This window comes from Falco biarmicus, chromosome 10 (genome assembly GCF_023638135.1).
Source record: "Falco biarmicus isolate bFalBia1 chromosome 10, bFalBia1.pri, whole genome shotgun sequence".
NCBI classification, from domain to species: domain Eukaryota; kingdom Metazoa; phylum Chordata; class Aves; order Falconiformes; family Falconidae; genus Falco; species Falco biarmicus.
In genome coordinates this window covers 18,558,224-18,577,458 of record NC_079297.1, presented here as the reverse complement: position 1 = coordinate 18,577,458, position 19,235 = coordinate 18,558,224, and the positions used below count along the sequence as shown (strand labels likewise).

The window sequence follows — 19,235 nt, the reverse complement described above, 5'->3', positions numbered from 1 at the left end:
CTGATGCCGTGGGAGCCCTCTGTGGCCCCGCTCCTCTGGGTGTCTGCCAGGATAACGCAATCCCTTTGGCTCCTTTCCCGGCTTCGGGACCGCCCTGTCCCTCCCCAGTGCTAGCTGGTCGCTCAGCGACCGCGTCCTAGTCACCAGAGAAGGGTTTGCTGGGCCGTTGCGGGAGCTCTCACAGCCATGCAGCCCAGCCCAGCGATCAGGGTTGAGGGACTGGGGGGGTTCGGTGGCGAGCTGGTCCCCGAGCCCTACGACAGCTTCATGTACAGCCACCTGCGCTACTACGGCTACTTCCGAGGTGAGCCTTGGCTGCGGAGGGGCCCTGGCCACCGGGGCACGTCCCCTCATGTCCCCAGCTCGGGGCTGCAGCTGCGCTCTCCCCAAGGCCAGAAGATGGGCGGGCAGAAGAGCCCGGTGTTCCCAGGGGGCTCTGCTGAGCAGCACGCCTCCGAGGAGCCTGGCACCGGCAGCACCAAACCTGGCTGTCTGCGGGGTCCTGGGCAGGAGCTGAGCCGTGAGTGAGACCCCGTTGCCGCCCACAGTCCCCCGGCAGTGCAGTTGGTGCTGCCCTGGGGCTCAGAGCTGTGTCCTCCTGGCGTGCAGAGCACAGTGGCTGGGTCCTCTCCCTGCTTCGGGGTAGTGGGTGGGTTTGGGGGGGTGTCCCCACCCCAACCCTCACAGCTCGGGCTTCCTGCTCTGCCACGAGTGCATCACAGCCCCCCAGCCCCTCTTGGTCCTCTTGCAGCCCCTGGGGTGCTGGAGCAGACCCCCCGCCAGGGCACACCGGTCCCCTCAGTGCGGTGCCGTGGGTCCCTGGGGGAACCGCGGGCTCTCTTTGCCCTTCCCTCGGCACGGGGACCCCTACCGGCTCCCCACTGGCCTGTTGAGTGCGAAGTCATCGAGGAAACGATCAAGCACATCGGTGAGGGAGTGCTTCGGCCATCCCCCCCCCCCCTCGCCACTGCGCCAGACACCCATGGTGCCCACAGTGCCTGTCTCTGTCCCTCCCTAGAGTGGGTCCCCCCTGAACCGGAGCCCTTCTGCCAGCCCGTGGGTCCTGAGCAGGCTCCAGCCACCCCCAGCAAGGAGCCTGGCACTGTTGTCTACCACTTCAACCCAGGTACTGGGGAGGGGGCAGCACCCCTGGGTGCCCCCTTGGTCTCCCCAGGCCCCTATCGCTGTCCCTCTGGGCTTCCCCCCACAGCACCCCGAGGCTCCTGCTTCACTCATGCCCGGGTCGGGGGGGCCCCTGGTCCCCTCTCCTCACCAGCGGCCCCCTTGGAGGGTCCCCAGGACACCACACTGCTCTTCGAATCCCGCTTTGAGAGCGGCAACCTCCAGAAAGCTGTCAAGGTGTAAGAGAGGGTCTGGGGGCCTGGGGGCGGGCAGCAGTAGGGCTGGGAGCTGGAGTGTGGCCTGTCCTGCTGCACAGGGGCCCCTACGAGTACGTGCTGACACTGCGGCCAGACCTGTACACCTGCAAGCACACCCAGTGGTTCTACTTCCGCGTCCAAAACACCCGGCAAGACCCTCTCTACCGCTTCACCATCGCCAACCTGGCAAAGCCCAAGAGCCTCTACAGCGAGGGCTTGCGGCCGCTGCTCTACTCCCAGCGGGATGCCCAGAGCCGTGGCATCGGCTGGCGCCGCGTCGGGACTGACCTCCGCTACTACCGGGGGGGTGGTGGCGGGGAGGAGCCGGCCACCTTCTGCCTCTCCTGGACAGTGCGCTTCCCCCACAACGATGACACTTGCTTCTTTGCCCACTCCTACCCCTACACCTACTCTGACCTGCAGCGCTACCTGCGGGCACTGGCAAGTGACCCAATGCGTTCACAGTACTGCACGGTGCGGGCTCTGTGCCGCAGCTTGGCCGGTAACACCGTCTACCTGCTGACCATCACCAGCCCTGCCGGTGTGGCGGCCAAGCGGGTGGTGGTGCTGAGTGCCCGCGCACACCCCGGGGAGAGCGGCAGCTCCTGGGCCATGCAGGGCTGCCTCGACTTCCTCCTTGGTGCCCACGCTGATGCGCAGCTCCTGCGCCGGCTCTTCATTTTCAAGGTGGTGCCCATGCTCAACCCCGATGGGGTGGTGGTGGGCAACTCGCGCTGCTCCCTGGCAGGCCGCGATCCCAACAGGGCTTACAGGACGGCGCTCCGCAGCTCATTCCCCAGCGTGTGGCACCTTCGGGCCATGGTTGAGAGGTGAGGTGGGGGTGCGGGGAGCTGGCAGGTCCATGCCGTTCCTGTGGTGGTGCTGGTGGGTTTATCCTGATGTGCGCAGGGTGCTGGCGGAGCGGGAGGTGGTGCTGTACTGCGACTTCCATGGGCACAGCCGGAAGAACAATGTCTTCATGTATGGCTGTGACAGTGGCAGGGCTGGTGCTGGGCCACGGCTGTGCCAGCGCGTCTTCCCCCTGATGCTGAGCAAAAACGCCCCCGACAAGGTGGGATTCTCTGAAGCCATCCTCAGAGCTGAGGAATGGCGTCTCAGAGCTGGGGAATGGCATCCTCGCCAAGCTTCATGGTGACACCAGATGGTGATGCAGGGAATGTGGCCACCGTGCCACTTCCCATGCTGCTGTGGTGTCCCTGTGGGGCTTGGAAGGGGGACACATGCCCGCACTGTGCCAACTCCGGGGCTGGCCCCAGTTCTCCTTCCCCAGCTGCAAGTTTAAAGTGCAGAAGAGCAAAGCAGGGACGGGCAGGGTGGTCATGTGGCGCATGGGTGTCTCCAACAGCTACACCATGGAGGCAGCCTTCGGTGGCTCCACGCTGGGTGAGGGGCTGCCATGGGCCAGGGGTAATGGTGCCAGGTGTGTTGGCAGACACATGGTCCCCAGGTTGGGAAGCTGCCACTTGTTTCGTTGTGCCCTGTTCCCTCCAGGTGGAAGGAACTCGCACTTTACTGTCGAAGACCTCAAGTCGCTGGGCTACCACCTCTGTGACACCCTGCTTGACTTCTGTGACCCTGATCCCGCCAAGGTGGGTCAGCAGCTGTGGCTCAAACAACAGCACCCAGGCTGGTCCTGGTGCTGCAGGGAACCACGGTGATGCTGGCTCTGACCCGCAGTTCCAGCAGTGCCTGTCAGAGGTGGACACGCTGCTGAGGCAGCGGCTGGGCCATGAGCCGGGCTCTGGGGGCAGCTGGAGTGACGTCTCCGCCTCAGAGCTTGAGTCCAGGTACGTCCCAGCCACGCCGCCCCACAGAGCCCGGCAGTGCCAGCGGGTGCTGCAGACAGTCGTCTCCCTCACACAGCACCAGCGGCTCTGACAGCTCCGTGTCCGATGAGACCCCGGCTCACCTCTGTGGCCCGGCACAGCCGGTGAGTCCCTGGGTGCCACTGCTTTCAGGGCAGGCATGATGAAGCGCCGGGAAGGCGCAAGATGTCACAGTGTGCAGATGTTCCTATATTGCTTTGCCATCCGCTGCAGCAGGAGCGACAGAGGAGGAAGCAGCTGCGGAGCCGAAGAGCGAGGAATGCCTTGAACCAGACAAACGCTGCCTACCAGAACCATGCCAACATCCCGGTGAGCCTGGACTTGTGAGGACAGTCCACCTGGTCCCAGAGGGGACAGTCCTGGAGGGACCCTTGTCCCTGGTGCTGTCCCAGCCTGGTGCCAGTACTCCTGGAGCTCCAAGTGGGTCTAACTCCTCTCCTGTGACCCCCAGGCCAGGCCAGGGCCCTCCAGGACCCACCGGCAGCTGGCTCTCCCCGGGACCCCAAGGGGAGGCAGTGCGGCGGGAGAGGAGCCCAGAGCTGGCTCTGTTGTAACCGTTCCCAGCACAGCTGGAGTGGGGGCTGGACACCGTGCTGCCATCTGGGGATCTCAGCTGGACAGTGGCACCAGTGCAGTGTCGCGCCATCAGCCACTGCTGAGCACCCACCACCCTGGTGTCACCAGTGATTCCTCACGGGATACAGCCCTGGGAGCCAAACTGGGGCTGTCCAAGCGGTGGGGTGGGCAGCGGGGCGGGCAGGTGGCTGCTGCCCGCAGGCACAGGGCACATTCCCACCTCACCACCCACAGCACGGCCTCGCTGCCCGCTGCCCGCCGCTGCTGGGCCTGTGCTCGGGATTAAAGGCTGTACCCGTGGCTGTGCCTCTGTGTGGTGACACTAGTTTTCATCCTGCCATTCCCCTGGGGCTCCTCCTCAGCCTCCAGCCTGCCCAGAGGCACCCAGCCCCAGGCCCCGGCACCATGACGGTACCTCAGCCCTGCAGGCTCCGTTGTGCTGCAGGCCCCATCACCACGGCGTCCACTCAGGCCCTATCTCCATGACATCCCTTCAGGCCCCATGCCCTCAGGTCCATCGCCATAGTGTCCCTTTAGGCCCCAGACTCTCAGGCCTATCGCCACTGCGTCCCCTCTGGTCCCAGTCCCTCAGGCCCTGTCGCCATGATGTCCCTTCACGCCCTGCCCCCTCAGGTCCTGCCATGTCCCCTCAGGCCTGCAGGCTGTGGCGAGGCCTCAGGCACCGCGGGTGCCGCAGGCCGCGTTGCCATAGCGACGCCTCAGGCCTGCTGGCCGTGGTGACGCCACCTCGTTGCTATGACGACCCGGCGAGCCGCTCCACGCTCCCCCCACCCCCCCCCGCTCCCCCCCGCCCCGCTCCCCCCTCGCCCGGAAGCAGGCTGCGGCCGCGCCGGAAGTACCGGGAGCGGGGGGAGGAAGCGGAAACGGTGGCGGTGGTGTCCTTCTGGGCCGTGACGCCGGGGCGGCACCATGGCGGACGCGGCCTCGCAGGTGCTGCTGGGCTCGGGGCTGACCGTGCTCTCGCAGCCCCTCATGTACGTGAAGGTGCTGGTGCAGGTAAGGGGTTGCCGGTAACGGGGGGGCTGGGGGGGCGCACCGGGCCCGGTACCGGCGACTGCAGGCAGCCTGTCCCCGCCGCAGGTGGGGTACGAGCCGCTGCCGCCCACCCTGGGGAGGAACGTCTTCGGGCGCCAGGTCTACCAGCTGCCGGGCCTCTTCTCGTACGGTGAGTCTGCCGCGGCGGCGCGGCTGCCCGTGTCTCCCGCCCCGCGGGGGTCTGGCGTGGCGTGACGGGGTCCCGCTGCCCCCCCAGCCAAGCACATCGTGAAGGTTGACGGAAGAGCGGGACTCTTCAAAGGCCTCACCCCCCGCCTCTGCTCCAGCGCCATCGGCACTGTGGTGCACAGCAAAGTGCTGCAGGTACCTGGGGGGGCGCGTCGCAGCCGGCCCCGGGAGGGCTGTGTCGGCCGGCGCTGGGGGCACCGAGACCCCGCGTCTCGCCGCTTTGGCCTTGGGGGGGTCCCTGCCCTGGCTCCCGCGGCTGTGCTGACCCTGCCCTTTCCATCCCCAGCGGTACCAGGAGGCCGAGCAGGCTGAGGTAGGTGCAAGGCTGCTTCCCCCAGTGAATCCTCTGTCTCCCTCTTGATCCCTCCTTCCACCCCTCCCTCCTTTCCCCCTCCTTCCCCCATCTCTCTTGCTCCCTTCCTCCCTCTCTCACTCCCACTCCTTCCCTTTGTCTGCCCACCTGCCTGCCTCCCTCCCTCTCCTTTTCTCACTCCCTCTCTCCCTCCTTCTGTGTGCGCCCTGGCTGCAGGCAGAGGCAGCCCGGCATCAAGCACTGCTCCCAGGGAGAAGGGCTCCAGCAGGGCCAGGGGCTGCCGAGCCCATGCTGGGGGGCTGTGGGTCCTTTCAGAGGTGGTGGGGAAGGAGTGGTGCTTTTTGGGGGGCTGTTCCCTGCCTGATGCCTCTTTCTGTCTCCAGCCTGGCACCAGCAAGAAGGAGCCCGTGTCCTCACTGGAGCAGGTTCTCAAGGAGGTGAGGAGGAGGAGGAGGGTGTTAGAGGGGCTTGGTACAACCCTGGTGGGTGCTCTGTCTGCTGTGTCCCTGTCACCCAGCCCCCCCTGACAGCCCTTTTCTCCTCAGACCTCCCGAGAGATGGTCGCTCGCTCTGCTGCCACGCTCATCACCCACCCCTTTCATGGTAGGTGCCTTCCCCCGTAGCTGGTGCATGGGCCTAGTGACTCAAGTAACGGGTGCGTGTCACCCCTGTGTTCCTCTGGAGCATCCCTGTACCCCCCTGACCCTCGCGCTGCCTGTCTCTGCCTGCAGTAATCACCCTACGCTGCATGGTGCAGTTCATCGGCCGGGAGACCAAGTACAGGTATGGGGCGGAGGCTGCCGCAGCGGGGGCTGCCTGCCCGCAGGGCCCCCTCTGACTGCAGCACTGTCCTCTTCCTCCCCGGCCCAGTGGGACACTAAGCGCCTTCGCCACGATTTACCGAGAAGAGGGTATCCTGGGCTTCTTCGCGTGAGTGCCGTCCATTGGGGCCTGGGGAGGGGGGCACAGCGGGGTGTCTCCCCAAAATCCATGGGCCTCACTCAGGTGTTGCTCCTCGCTCCAGTTGCGGCGCTGCAGCTCTGCCCTCCCATCTTGCCGGGTTCCAGAAGCACTCCGCCCTGACCTCAGCTGCTGCTGGGGTGCACAGTTTCCTATTCTGCTCTCCCTGGGGGGCTTCCTGGTGTGGATCTGGCAAGCCCCTGCCTTGTAGCCACCAGCCCCGGGGTGTGCAGGTGACATCCAGTACCTGGGGACATTAAAACAGAGCAAAGGTGTAGTAACCTTTTCCCGGGAGCACTGGCTGGGGGGTGTTTTGGGTCCCTCCAACAGTTCCCCTCTGCGTCCGTGTCCTCTCTGAACAGTCCTGCTCCTGGGGCCAGGAGTTCCCCCTTCACCCAGCTTCTGGGGGAACTGCTGCTCCCTCCTGTTCTAAACTGGCTGTTCCCCAGCTCTCCCTCCGTGCGGCTGGATCCAAGGCTGCACTAGGCTCACATTCCTGCTGCCTTTTCTCTTTTAGCGGCCTCATCCCCCGGCTCCTCGGGGACATCCTTTCACTCTGGCTCTGCAACATGCTGGCCTACCTCATCAACACGTACGCGCTGGAGAATGGGGTATGGGCTTGGCACCCTGCTTTTGGGGGGCCTGGGGCAGGCTGGGGGCAGTGCAGGGACGTGGCTGGTGTTGAGTTGACAGCAGTGAGGGATGGGGGAGGCTCCAGGGACAGTCTGGGAGGCCACAGCCCTGTTTTGGGGTGGCAACACAGCTCTGTAGGGAATGAAGGTGCCTTTCCCTTTCCTACAGGTCTCAACCATGGCAGAGATGAAGAGCTACTCACAGGCAGTCACTGGAGTGAGTACAGCCCATGTGACTGGGGGGTACACACGTGTGTGATGCTGTCTCCCTGTGGGGAGGGAGGACATAACGGAATCCTCTTTCCCCTGGGAAACAGTTCCCATAATCCTGCCTGTCCTGCGGCTGCTGCGCTGGGGGAGCAGAGCCCTGGGCTGTGGAGGGATCGGCCGGCAGGGGAAGGAATGCTCCATGGAGGAGCTCTGTGACCCTGCGCACCCACGGGCTCACGCTGTCGGCCTTGGCCCAGCCCCACATGGGGCCTGTGGGAGAGGGTTTCCTCTGTGGGGTGTCCTTGGGGATCTTTTGGGGCTCCTTACTGCCATGTGGAGTGAAGCGGGGAGATCCCTAGGGGTCCACGTGCTGCTGCCAGTCAGCCCTGCTCTCCCTTGCAGTTCTTTGCCAGCATGCTGACCTACCCCTTCGTGCTGGTCTCCAACCTGATGGCCGTCAATAACTGCGGGTGAGTCTGCCACCATCTCCTATGCCGCAGCGAGGGCGAGCCCACGCCTGGTGGGGCTGGCCCGGGTGTCAGCCATGCCCCTCCATGCCGGATCAGCTGCCAAAACTGCCTTTCCAAAGCTCCCAGATAGCAAAGATGTTTTAAACTTGCTGTGGGGCTAATCCCTGGACGGTAGCACTGTGGTTTGGGGGGGATGTGTGGGGTGGGAGCCTGGCCTTGGAAGGGCCATTTTGGCGTTCAGCCCAGCGTGGTGCTGCAGAGGGGGATGGTTCCTTCCCTACTGGCTCAGCCCTGGGTGGAAATAATTTCCCGTGGGTCTCCTCTCCCTTTCCCAGGCTGGCTGGGGGCCTCTTCCCCTACGCACCCACCTACTCCTCCTGGCTGGACTGCTGGAGCCAGCTGCACAGGGAGGTAAGTGGCTGGAGCGGGGCAGCGCCGGGATGCTGCCTGGCCATGGAGAGGAGCCAGGTGGGAGCCCCGTGAGGTCTGGGGGGGCTGCACCGGGAATTGGGGCAGCCCTGACTCACCCAGCAGTGATTGTCTCCTCCTTCCAGGGCAACATGAGCCGAGGGAACAGCCTGTTTTTCCGCAAGGTGCCCGCAGGGAAGCGATACGTGTGGGAGGAGAGGAGGTTTCGCTGAAGTTGGAGATGAGAGGGCAGTTGTGAAGCCAAAGTGGGGCTCTGGAGGCAAAGAATTGAGAGCGTGTTGATTTCTATACAGTTTTTTAAAATCATTTAATGCTGAGAGGTGAAGGTTGGATGTCTGATTGTCTGTCATGAGGCCGGGGGTTTCCTGGGGAGGGGATTGGCCGATCTCCAGTGTTCCCTCCCTGACTGAACCACCGGAGTGCTGTCCCTATGATTCCCTACTTCCCCCTTATTTCTCTGACCCCTTGTCAGCTCAGCACCCGCACAGACCCCCGTAGGCACAGTCAGCCAGGCTGGGTGCTGGGACAGTCCCACGAGCCACTGTCATGTCCCTCCCGTCCTTGCAGGGACCCAGCACCTGTCTCTTATCTATAGCCTGGAAGTGTTGGCATTGCTGAGGCTCCCAGTAAATCCGCTGGCAGAAATCCCTCTCCTGTGGTTACACCCTGGGAGCCTTCTCCCAGCCTTGGACCCAGTCGAGGCTGTTTTGAGGGAAGAAATTCCCCCGCAGGATAACAGGGCCCAGAACCTTCCCCCTCTTACCAATAACCCCCTTGATTTATTAAGACCGGTGGTACCAGTGTTACAGGTGCTTGGGCAGCGATGGTCCCAGCTCCCCCAGGGGCTGCCCCACCCTGCGCAGGGGCTGGGGGCTGCTCTTTAACAGCTGGGGGATAATTGTGGGGCAGTGGCGTGGGTGGTGGTGGGGCCCAAAGGCCTCTGCTCATGCGCCTCAGTTTCCCCTCCCTCATTCCTCCTTGAGGCTGCGGTGGTGGGAGCAGAGCTGGGGGGGGGTTCCCACCACAGCACCCCTGGGTGAGGGAACACAGGAGTGGCACTGGGGGGGCGCACACCCCGTCAGAGGGTTGCGAACTCCCGAACAGGGTTGCACAGCTGGAGAGGGGCTTGCACGTGTGGTGGGAGTTGTGTGTGTGCAAAGCTGGGAGGGGGGTTGCACATCTGGTGGGGGTTGTTGCACACCCAGCAGGGGCATTTCAAAGCTGGGGGGGTGGGTTGCACACCCAGCAGGGGTTGTTGCACACCCAGCAAGAGGACTGCACACCTGGCAGGGCATTGTAAAGCTGCAGGTGGGTGTTGTGCAAAGCTGGGGGGGGGCCGTTGCACAGCCGGTGGGGTCTGTTGCACATCCAGTGGGAGGGTGGGACACCCAGGGCCGCTGCATGCCCAGGGGGGTGTGTGCAGAGCTGGAGGTGGGTTGCACAGCAGGCAAGGCAGTTGCGCGCCGGGAGGATGTTGCACAGCTGGCGGGGGTGGTTGCACACCCTGGGGCTGTTGCACGCCTGGTGAGGGGTTTGCGTACTGGGAGGGGTTGCACACCGGGAGGAGGTTTCATCCCGCGGCTGGGTTGCACACCTGGCAGGGGGGTTGTACGCTGGGAAGTGGTTGCACACCCGGCAGGGCTGTTGTACACCGGGAGGCAGTTGCACATGGGGGGCCGCTTGCACACTGGGGCGAGGCTATCCACCGGGGTGGCCGGTTGCACGCCCCCCCGGGAGGCCGGAGCACCCGGGAGGGGGCGGGCCCGGGCCGGCACCGCCCCCCCCCGGTGCCCGCGGCGCCATGGCGGAGGCGGCGGGAGCGGCGCTGCTGGGCGGTGGGAGCGAGCGGCGGTGCCGGGCGCGGCTGGCGGCGGCGGCCGGGCGGCGGGGGGGGGGCGGCGGCGGCGGCGGCCGTGCTGGTGCCGCTGTGCTCGGTGCGCGGCCGCCCCGCGCTGCTCTTCACCCTCCGCTCCCGCCGCCTGGGCGGCCCCCACAGCGGCGACGTCAGGTACCGGCGGCGGGAGCGGGGCCCGGGGCCGGGCCGACGCCGACCCCCCCCGTGCCCTCCCTGCCCCGGCCTTTTGCAGCTTCCCCGGGGGGCGGCGCGACCCGGCGGACGGCGACGCGGTGGCCACGGCGCTGCGGGAGACGCGGGAGGAGCTGGGGGTGGCGGTGGCGGCACCGAGCGTCTGGGGGCAGCTGCGGCCGCTGCCCGACCGGGTACAGGGCACCGGGGGCGGGGGGCGGGGCGGGGGGGCGAGGTGACAAGGGCGCCGGGCTGGGGCTGCAAGGTGTGTGGGGACACTAAGGACGTGGGGGTGGCAAAGGGCACGTGAACATAAGGGCGGGTGGCAGCAGGGACACAGGGTGATGGGGACACAGGGGTTGGCGGGGACACAATGACAGATTCATGGAATGACAGGGACACGGGTGGCAGCAGGCAAGGGGGTGTTGGGTGACAGATGCACAGTAGGGCCGCAGGGTGTCCGGGGCTGGGGAGAGGGGATCCAGGTGCGTGGGTGACACTTTGGGGAAGGGGTGACTGTCACCCCCATCCCCTGTGGATGCACCTTCCAGCAGGGACAGATGGTGGCTCCCGTTGTGGCCAACCTGGGGCCCTTGGAGGACTGGACATTAACCCCCAACCCCGATGAGGTGGGTGACCCTGCACTGGCTGCGGCCCCCGCCTAGGCTGAGCACCCAGTTCCCTGGTGCCACTGTGGCAGCCGGCCCTGGCCACCCCCCTGTCACCTGTGCCGGCAGGTGGAGGAGGTCTTCACCCTGCCCCTGGCTCACCTGCTGCGGGAGGAGAACCAGGGCTACACCCATTTCCGCACCGCCGGCCGCTATGGCTACACCCTGCCTGTCTTCCTCAACGGCCCCCACAAGGTCTGGGGGCTGACAGCCATCATCACCGAGCTGACGCTGGAGCTGCTGCTGCCCAATGGCTACCGCAGGAAGACCTACCTGCCGGCACGAAGCCCCTCGACGTGACGCCAGAGGGAACGAGGTGGCCCTCAGGTGCCGGGGGGGCATTTTTAGGGGTGGCCTTGACATGCACACCGGGATGGGGTGGGAGGAGGGTGCCGTGAGGAAACCAGCCCTTCCACCCATGGGTGCTGCTGCCTGCCAGGCTCCACCTGCCTGCAGCTGGCGTCACACACTGTGATTTAGTAAAAAGCCATGTTTGGAACCACTTGTGCCATGATCTGTGAGTCACAGTGCATGGCTGGCCCTCGATGCCAACACTATGGGGGCTGGGGGGACACGACAGCTGTCCCCTGCAGCACTGGTACAGGCAGGAGCTGTCCTGGTGTCCCCACGGCAGGGAGCATGGTGTCCCCAGGGATGGGCTGGGGGCCATGTATTACCCCAACAGTGTAGTGCTGCCTCTGCCCCCCGGCCCAGCCCAGCGGGGGCCATGGAAGCTCATGGAAAACCAGGATCTCCCTTTGGGGGTGGGGAGGAAATCCATACCCTGGCTGCGTGATCCCCCTGATCCTGGGGATACCCTGCTCCAGGGGAGGCAGGACACCAAAGCCCTGCCAGTGGTCCCTTCCCAGGTTATGTCCGCAGCTTACACCTGTCCCCCCTCCCAGCCAAGCGAGCCCGTGAGCGCAACAGCATTTATTGAGGATCCCTCAGCAGAACCCACAAGTTGCCCAGGGAGCCCCCCCAGTAGGAACAGGCAGGGCCACCACTGCCGGCAGCCCCTGCCCCTCCACCGCCTCCTTACGCCGACACCGCTCGGGCTTTGGCCTCCCCATAGCGCCGCATCCTCTCCTCCAGCTCGGGTCGGAAGTGGCGGATGAGGCCCTGCACAGAGCAAAGGAGATGGGTTAAGGGGGTGGGGGGAAAGGCTGACAACCCCCCCCGACCCTGCTCCCCACCCCAGACGCCCCACCTGCACAGGCCAGGCTGCACCGTCGCCCAGGGCACAGATGGTGTGGCCCTCGATCTGCTTGCTGATCTCCCACAGCGCATCGATCTCGGCCACCTGTGCATTGCCCTGCACAAACCGCGCCATGACCTTGTTCATCCAGTCAACACCTGCAGGGATGGGAAGGCCATGAGGGGCCTGCAGTGTGGCCCCCCAGGCCCCACACCTGCCCGCCCCGGCCCCCTGCTCACCTTCTCGGCATGGGGTGCACTGCCCGCAGCTCTCGTGCTTGTAAAACTCGATGAGGCGGGCGATGGCTTTAATGACATCAGTCTGGGGAGGGAAGGGAGGGTGAGGGCCCTGCCACGGCACAGGGGGGCTGGTGAGGGGGCCCGTCCCTTACCGATTTGTCCATGACAATGACGGCAGCCGTGCCGAGCCCGCTCTGCGCCTGCACCAGGGAATCGAAGTCCATCAGCACAGTCTCGCACACTGACTTGGGCAGCAGCGGCGTGGAGGAGCCCCCCGGGATGACAGCCAGCAGGTTGTCCCAGCCCCCGCGGACACCCCCTGCCAGAGAGGTGGGACAGGGCGGGCTGAGCTGGGCCCAGCATGGCCCCAGCATGGCTCGGCAGGGCAGCCCATGGTGCTTACCGGCGTGTTTCTCAATGAGCTCCTTCAGCGGCACTGACATCTCCTCCTCCACAGTGCAGGGGTTGTTGACGTGACCCGAGATGTTGAAGAGTTTTGTCCCTGAGTTGCGCTCCCGCCCGAAGCTGGCAAACCAGGCACCACCCCGCCGGCAGATGGTGGGGGACACAGCCACCGTCTCCACGTTGGCCACCGTGGTGGGGCAGCCAAAGACACCTGGAAGTGGTGGGAGCTCTCAACGGCTGCAGCAGGACGGTGGCTTGGGGACGACTGGTTTTGTCCGGTCGCTGCCATTTTATCCCACTCTCCAGCAGTGCCTGGAAATGGCTCATGCTGCCAAGAGCCACAGAAGCAAAGCAGGGAGGGCCGGGAACGTACCCACGTCGGCGGGAAAAGGGGGCTTCAGGCGTGGCTTGCCCTGCTTGCCCTCAATGGACTCGATCAGCGCCGTCTCCTCCCCACAGATGTAGGCTCCGGCACCCCTCACCACGAAGACATCGAAGGTATATCCCGAGCCACAGGCGTCCCGCCCCAGCAGCCCAGCCTCGTACGCCTCCCGGATGGCCACCTGCAGCGGGCAAGGACCAGTGGGTCTGGGGCAGCCCCCTTCCCCTGCTGGCTGGGGCCCCCTCGCCCCCATCCGCCGCTCACCTGCAGGTTGGAGGCCTCGTTGTAGAACTCGCCGCGGATGTAGATGTAGGCAGCGCGGGCGCCCATGGCACGCCCCGCCACCAGGCAGCCCTCCACCAGCTTGTGGGGGTCATGGCGCATGATCTCCCGGTCCTTACAGGTGCCCGGCTCCCCCTCGTCTGCGTTCACCACCAGGTATTTGGGTCTGGAGGGGGATGCGGGTGCCGTCAGGGCCAGGCTCCCCGCGGGGGGGTGACGGGGCCAGTCCCGGTCTCACCTGCCGTCCGGGGGCTTGTTCATGAAGCTCCACTTGAGGCCGGTGGGGAAACCGGCGCCGCCGCGGCCCCGCAGCCCCGAGGCCTTGATCTCGCCGAGGATCCAGTCCACCCCCTTGAGCAGGATCTCCTTCGTCTTGTACCAGTCGCCGCGGCGCAGGGCGCCCTGCAGCCTGCGGGCACGGCACGGCCGGTGGCACCGAGCTGGTGGCAACGGGCCACCCCCCGACCCCGCCACTCACCGCCAGTCGTGCCGCCCGTAGAGGTTGGTGAAGATCCGGTCCTCGTCCCGTAGCGACCCGAACTGCGTCTTCTTGGGCGCCGTCTGCGGGGACACACGCACTCAGCGCCGGGAGCACCAGGGCCGGCGGGCCCCGCCCCGGCGCGCCCTCCCCCGTCCCCGCTCACCGAGAAGGAGGCGGCGGGCAAGCGCCGCAGCGCCAGCAGCTGCCGGGCGGCCATGGCGGGGCGGGCAGCGGCACCAGCACCGGTTACCGGGACCCACCGTCACCTTCAGGCGCCCCCCGCGAGCGGCGCACCGGCGGTGACGTCCGCGGCGAGCGCCGGCACCCGGCGCAGCGGTGACGTCAGCGAGCGGGGCAGGGCCACTCCCGGGGGCGTGGCTAGACGCGGAGGCGTGGTCGCACTTGACAAAGAGGCGTGGCCACACGGACAGGGGGCGTGGCCAGGATGGCTCCGCGCTGCCACGTGCCTCGGGCCCCGTCCCGGGTCGGGTTTCGGGAGCTGAAACCGGAGGCCCCCGCCCGCCCCCCCCCGGTGCCCCCCGGGGCGCCCCGCTGCCACCACCACCCCCCCCCCGGCACCCCGGGGGGCCGCGTCGTGCTGCCCAGCCCCAGCCCCGTGGCGGGTCCCGCTCGCCCCCCAGCTGCCCCCTGGTTTGGGGCCACCTTACCTCTGTCGGTGGCCTCGTCCCGGCGAGGGAGCAGGGCCGGAGGGACGGAGGGACGGGCGCGGATCCGGTTTCCCTCCCGCCTGCCCCTGGGGGTGCGGAGAGGGAGTGAGGGCTGGTGGCGAGCAGTGGGACAGGGTGGGAGGCAGCATGTTCTTCCTCTTCCGTGGGCCCCAGCGGCGGGGCACCGGCAGCCCTGCGCCCCCCACCTGCCGGGGCATCCTCTGCCCCCACGGCCCCAGTAAGCGGGGAGGCCGCCGCCGCCTCCACCTGACCCCGCAGCTCGTGGGGCAGGGGGGGTCCCAGCAATACCGGCACCCTGGGGAGCCAAGGGCGGCTGAGCCATGGCGGTGTGCCCCCCACGGAGCATCGGCGGGCTGCCGAGGAGCCGGGGTCCCAGCTGCCCCTGGCTTTCCAGCAGGTAACCGGCAGTGGAGCAGAGGGCCGGGTCATAGCAGGGCTGGCGGGTGCTGGGGGACCCTGAGTGCCCCCGCGGGGAGGCTGGGGGGCTGGGGAACAGCTGGGCGGCTCCCCACATCTGGAGCAGGGCGGCCAAGCGGGGAATAATCCGGGGGATTATGCGCGGGCGCGGCACCCCCCCCCGCCTGCCCTGCATATCCCCAGATATTCCATAAAAACCTCAAATCCCCGCGCAGCCACGGCCACTATCACACCCGCCCCGGCCCTGGCCCCAGCTTGCCCCGGCGGGGTGGCAGTGCCCAGGACTGCGCCAGCTGGCCCCCCGGGGCCAGGCATGCCCTGCGGCGTGGGGGCAGCCCCCAGCCATGGGCAACTGCACCAAGACCCCTGAGCGGAGGCTCCCCAAGGTAAGACTGGCCCATGCCTGCCCTGGGTGGCCAGCAGGGGGGCTCCCCCGCCTTCGCCGCTGATGCCCGCTCTGCCCTCAGGATGGGAAACCGCGCTCCGGCTCCCTGGCCCCTGGCACCGGGGACCCCGAGGAGGCAGCGGAGGCGGCACAGTCTCCTCCGCTGCAGAACTACTCGGTGCTGCAGGGGCTGGTGGGGCCAGCCTGCATCTTCCTGCGGCAGAGCATCGCCATCACCCAGCGGGTACGTGGCCGCCCCCTCCCACACACCACGCGTGCCCGCTGCACCGGGCGCCACGCCACTGGCTGCACCCTGTGGCCGCTTGCCGGCCGGCAGGGGATTTAAGGCAGGATCTCTGGGGGGATCCATGGGAGAAGGACCCCTCCTTTGACTCTTTTCCTTTTCTCTTCCCCAGGACCGGGAGCTGCGGCCCGAAGAGATTGAAGGTGAGGTGCTGCCCTCCTTGGGACTGGGGGTCTTCCCCCTGGTCGGGAGCTGCCCTGGCTGCATCAGGGTGACAGGCTGGTGGGAGCGAGTGGTGGGGGCATGTGGTGGTGCCGGGGTGCCGGTGGTGACGCCACGCTCCCCCCAGAGTTGAAGCAGGCCTTCCGGGAGTTCGACAAGGACCGTGACGGGTACATCAGCTACAAGGACCTGGGCGAGTGCATGCGGACCATGGGCTACATGCCCACCGAGATGGAGCTCATCGAGCTGTCCCAGCAGATCAGTATGTGGCAGGGTGCGGGGGGGGGCCCTGTACCTTGCTGGCAGCCGGACCTGGCCCCGGTGATCTCTGCCCCCCTCCCCCCCCCCAGTGATACCCTGCTTCTGCCACAGCTGGGGGCAAGGTGGATTTTGATGATTTTGTGGAGCTGATGGGCCCCAAGATGCTGGCGGAGACAGCGGACATGATTGGGATCAAGGAGCTGCGTGACGCCTTCCGTGAGGTGAGGGGATGGGGATAGGGGGATGGCCCAAGTGTGGGCAGGCTGTCGGCACACCAAGGGTGGCTGGCACCGATGGGCACTTGCCCTGCAGTTCGACAGCAACGGAGACGGGCAGATCAGCATGGCAGAGCTGCGGGAGGCCATGCGCAAGCTGCTGGGGCAGCAGCTCAACTACCGGGAGGTGGATGAGATCCTCAAGGACGTGGATCTCAATGGGGATGGCCTGGTGGACTTCGAAGGTAGGGGCCAGGGAGGGGGCCGGGAGCACCCCTAGTAATATTTGGGATGCTCTGCACATATTTTCCTGCCGGCAGAGTTTGTGCGGATGATGTCACGCTGAGGGCAGCGTGTGCCAACATGGGACCCGAGCCCCTGCCGTGCCTTACGAAGAGGAGGGGGCCGTGGAGAAGAATGCCCAGCTGTGGTTGGGGCTGTGCCGGCGCAGCGCAGCGCTGGAGCCTGGGGCGAGGCCCTCACTTCTTCAGCGCTGGAGGCGCTCAGCCTTACCCTTGGCTGCACGCCTGCCCGGCTGCTGAGGTCCAACCGCGGTGCTGGGCGCTGGGGCTGACGCCAGGCCGCTTTTTGGTGCAGATGGCCGGGCTTCGGCCACTCTCGCCCTGATCTTTGTTCTTTCCTGCTCCCCGCCCCGCAACGTCCCCCCTTCCCAACCTGACCTCACCCCAAAAGCCAAACGTGTCGGTTCCCTCTCCCCCGGCTGCACCCCAGCCCTGCTGGCTCATCCCTCCTGCCTTCGCTCTGTGCCCTGTACCCGAAGCCAAGCCCTTTGCGTCACCCCCGCTCCCTCCAACCATGATATAGGGCTGAGCCTGCAGCCACCCCACCGCCCGCCCCCATTATCGCAGCCAGGCCTCAGAGCTGCCCCCGGCCCTGCTCTGTCCTGCTGGGCACCCCAATGCTCTCAGGGCCGGTGGGGCCCCAGGATGCTCCTTCGGGCCCCCGGTGCAGGGGAGGTGCCTCGGGGCTTTGGTGCCCAGCCTGGCTGCCCTCGAGGGGTCAAAGCGGGAATAAAACGGCAGCCGGGCCCACTCCCCGCCCCGGGCATAGGCTGTGGGGTTTTTGCTCTTTTGAAATTAAACTCTTCGCTCTACGGACTTTAATGTGTCTTTATCTTAGGCTTAATTAGATTTTCATCCCTCCACCGCTGAGGTGTCCCAGGTACCCCCGGGTGCAGTAAGGGCTGAGGCCCGGAGGTCAGGGTCGCGCCGGGGGGCGCTCCCCCCACACCGGTCCCGGTAGGCCCTGCCCGGGAGCCCGCCCCCCCCCCCTACCTGGCCCGGGGCTGTGCGGGCGGCACGGGGGGTCCCTGCCCCAGCGGAGGCCCGGTACCGGCCGTGGGGCCCGGGGCTCTCCTCGGCACCTCAGGGGATGGAGGCGGGGGGTGGGGGGGGAAGGGGCGGGGCGGACGCCGCGTGTCTCCAGGGTGACCGGCAGGCGGGGCGAGGGCGCGCGGCGGCGCGGTGACGTCAGGGCGGCGTCGCGCGCAGGCGTCATCAGGGCGAGCGGCGGTGCCGGTGAGGGGAGGCCGGGTCAGGCAAGGCCGCGGTGGGCCCCGTCCAACCGGACCGTGCCGGGGGCCGCCGCCGCTCCGCTCTCCCGGGTCGCGTCGGGTGTGCGGGGCTTGGGCGGAGCTGAGGAGCGAAGGGAAGCGGCGGTACAGCCGGTGGGGGGAGCGCGGGGGGCCGCTTACCGACCCCCCGGCCGCTCTCCAGGGAACCGGGAGCGGCGGGCGGCCGTCGGGGATGTCCTACAAGCCCATCGCTCCCGCCCCCGCTACCCCCGGAGCCGCCAGCGCCAGCCCCGCCCCGCCGGGGCCTGGGGCGCCGCCCGCCGGTGAGCGCACCCCCCGGTAACGGCGGGGGACCTGGGGGGGCTGGGGCCGGGTGAGGGGCCTGGGGCGGGGGGGGTGCGCAGCCGGTAACCCTCCCCTTCTCGCAGCCACGAGCGTCCCGTCGCCCTCCGGCTCCGTCCCCGGCGGCGCCGCCCCTTTCCGGCCGCTCTTCAATGACTTCGGGCCGCCGTCCATGGGCTACGTGCAGGTGAGGCGCGGGGCGGCTGCGGGCGGCGGGCCCGGGGGCGGTGGGGGCGGCCCTCAGCCCCTCCCTGTGCGCCCCCCCCCGCAGGCGATGAAGCCCCCCGGGGCTCAGGGCTCGCAGAGCACCTACACCGACCTGCTCTCCGTCATCGAGGAGATGGGGAAGGAGATCCGGCCCACCTACGCCGGCAGCAAGAGTGCCATGGAGCGGCTGAAGCGGGGTACGAGGGCGGCGGGGGAAGGGCTGGACCCCGGTCCTGCGTGCCCGGGGGTCCCTTGCCCCACGGAGGGTGGGTTGGGGGCTGATGGAGGGGGGTGTCTGTCTGCTTCTTCCCGCAGGTATCATCCACGCCCGGGCGCTGGTCAGGGAGTGCCTGGCAGAGACAGAGCGGAACGCTCGCACGTAACAGCTGCTGTCACCCGGGACCCCCCCGGGACCCCCGGTGGCCCTGCCCCGCTGGCGGCGGGGGGGGGGCTGCCGTGCTGCCCGTGCTCTCCGCTCTTTATAAATGCGTGTTTTTATAAATAAAGGACATGGTTGGGAGTCTGCCTTGCGCTGCATCCCCGCGGGGGGTGGGGTGGGGGGTGTCAGTGCCCCGCGGGGGGGTTGTCAGTGCCCCGGGGGCTGTGGCCGGTGACCGGGGAAGGGCTGAGCTGGCTCGGGGTGGGAGGGGGGTGATGTCTGGGAGCTGTGCCTGGGCCGGGAGGTGCAGGAATGTGCCAGCCCCTCTTCTAGCACTTGAAAAAAGGCTTTTTTGTATAAATTCTCCCCCTTTCGGGGCCGGCGGTGCCGGCGTTACGGCCCGCAGGGTCGGTCCCTGTGCTGGCGGGGCGCCGGTGGCGACACACGCGGAGTGCCCGTGCAGCGGCGCTCGCCGCCTTTCCGTCTCTGACGTCACGCGCCCCCCCTCCCTACGTCACGGCCGTCTCCGTGGGAACGGGCTGTGATGTCACGAGGCGAGGGGCCGGTTCGGAGCCGCGCAGGTTCGGCGGGGCCGGGG

At 67.4% G+C, this 19,235-nt stretch overlaps 6 protein-coding genes across 10 annotated transcripts; 5 read left to right on the top strand and 1 right to left on the bottom strand.

Moving 5' to 3' along the window:
• The first annotated feature begins 40 nt into the window (after positions 1-40).
• AGBL2 (AGBL carboxypeptidase 2) lies at positions 41-4,425 on the top strand. Of its 3 annotated transcripts, XM_056353482.1 has the most exons (12): positions 41-520; positions 752-928; positions 1,019-1,126; positions 1,211-1,361; positions 1,439-2,209; positions 2,289-2,451; positions 2,657-2,783; positions 2,892-2,989; positions 3,078-3,187; positions 3,264-3,330; positions 3,440-3,535; positions 3,678-4,425. In XM_056353482.1, the coding sequence occupies exons 1-12, from the start codon at positions 187-189 to the stop codon at positions 4,086-4,088; spliced, it is 2,613 nt and encodes an 870-aa protein (XP_056209457.1). In that variant the 5' UTR covers positions 41-186; the 3' UTR covers positions 4,089-4,425. The 3 variants fall into 3 exon arrangements, with proteins under 3 accessions (XP_056209457.1, XP_056209456.1, XP_056209455.1); XM_056353481.1 differs by having other exon boundaries at positions 2,657-2,989; positions 3,443-3,535; XM_056353480.1 differs by having other exon boundaries at positions 2,657-2,989.
• Positions 4,426-4,661: 236 nt separating this feature from the next.
• Positions 4,662-8,386, top strand: MTCH2 (mitochondrial carrier 2). Its single transcript, XM_056353528.1, has 13 exons — positions 4,662-4,819; positions 4,904-4,988; positions 5,076-5,182; positions 5,334-5,360; positions 5,744-5,797; positions 5,906-5,963; positions 6,092-6,143; positions 6,231-6,290; positions 6,838-6,931; positions 7,122-7,169; positions 7,565-7,632; positions 7,968-8,043; positions 8,187-8,386. Exons 1-13 carry the CDS (start codon positions 4,733-4,735, stop codon positions 8,271-8,273), a joined length of 903 nt encoding a protein of 300 aa, XP_056209503.1. The 5' UTR covers positions 4,662-4,732; the 3' UTR covers positions 8,274-8,386.
• A 1,461-nt stretch (positions 8,387-9,847) lies between these two features.
• On the top strand, positions 9,848-11,257 carry NUDT8 (nudix hydrolase 8). The gene is given in 5 exon segments (XM_056353538.1): positions 9,848-9,943; positions 9,945-10,069; positions 10,149-10,281; positions 10,639-10,716; positions 10,825-11,257. Coding segments are annotated over 5 exon segments (648 nt in total). The 5' UTR covers positions 9,848-9,862; the 3' UTR covers positions 11,056-11,257.
• A 416-nt stretch (positions 11,258-11,673) lies between these two features.
• Positions 11,674-14,071, bottom strand: NDUFV1 (NADH:ubiquinone oxidoreductase core subunit V1). Its single transcript, XM_056353517.1, has 10 exons — positions 13,906-14,071; positions 13,740-13,822; positions 13,500-13,670; positions 13,244-13,427; positions 12,971-13,160; positions 12,596-12,808; positions 12,345-12,511; positions 12,193-12,274; positions 11,966-12,111; positions 11,674-11,877 (listed from the first exon to the last, which is right to left on the bottom strand). Exons 1-10 carry the CDS (start codon positions 13,957-13,959, stop codon positions 11,794-11,796), a joined length of 1,374 nt encoding a protein of 457 aa, XP_056209492.1. The 5' UTR covers positions 13,960-14,071; the 3' UTR covers positions 11,674-11,793.
• A 93-nt stretch (positions 14,072-14,164) lies between these two features.
• LOC130155817 (calcium-binding protein 2-like) lies at positions 14,165-17,569 on the top strand. The gene is made up of 8 exons (XM_056353537.1): positions 14,165-14,828; positions 15,064-15,234; positions 15,316-15,477; positions 15,650-15,680; positions 15,827-15,961; positions 16,072-16,181; positions 16,273-16,420; positions 16,496-17,569. The coding sequence occupies exons 2-8, from the start codon at positions 15,193-15,195 to the stop codon at positions 16,519-16,521; spliced, it is 654 nt and encodes a 217-aa protein (XP_056209512.1). The 5' UTR covers positions 14,165-14,828; positions 15,064-15,192; the 3' UTR covers positions 16,522-17,569.
• Positions 17,570-17,656: 87 nt separating this feature from the next.
• CDK2AP2 (cyclin dependent kinase 2 associated protein 2) lies at positions 17,657-18,778 on the top strand. Of its 3 annotated transcripts, none has more exons than XM_056353557.1 (4): positions 17,657-17,713; positions 18,138-18,238; positions 18,323-18,455; positions 18,574-18,778. In XM_056353557.1, exons 2-4 carry the CDS (start codon positions 18,224-18,226, stop codon positions 18,639-18,641), a joined length of 216 nt encoding a protein of 71 aa, XP_056209532.1. In that variant the 5' UTR covers positions 17,657-17,713; positions 18,138-18,223; the 3' UTR covers positions 18,642-18,778. The 3 variants fall into 3 exon arrangements, with proteins under 3 accessions (XP_056209532.1, XP_056209530.1, XP_056209531.1); XM_056353555.1 differs by having other exon boundaries at positions 17,699-18,032; XM_056353556.1 differs by having other exon boundaries at positions 17,699-18,048.
• Positions 18,779-19,235: the final 457 nt, after the last annotated feature.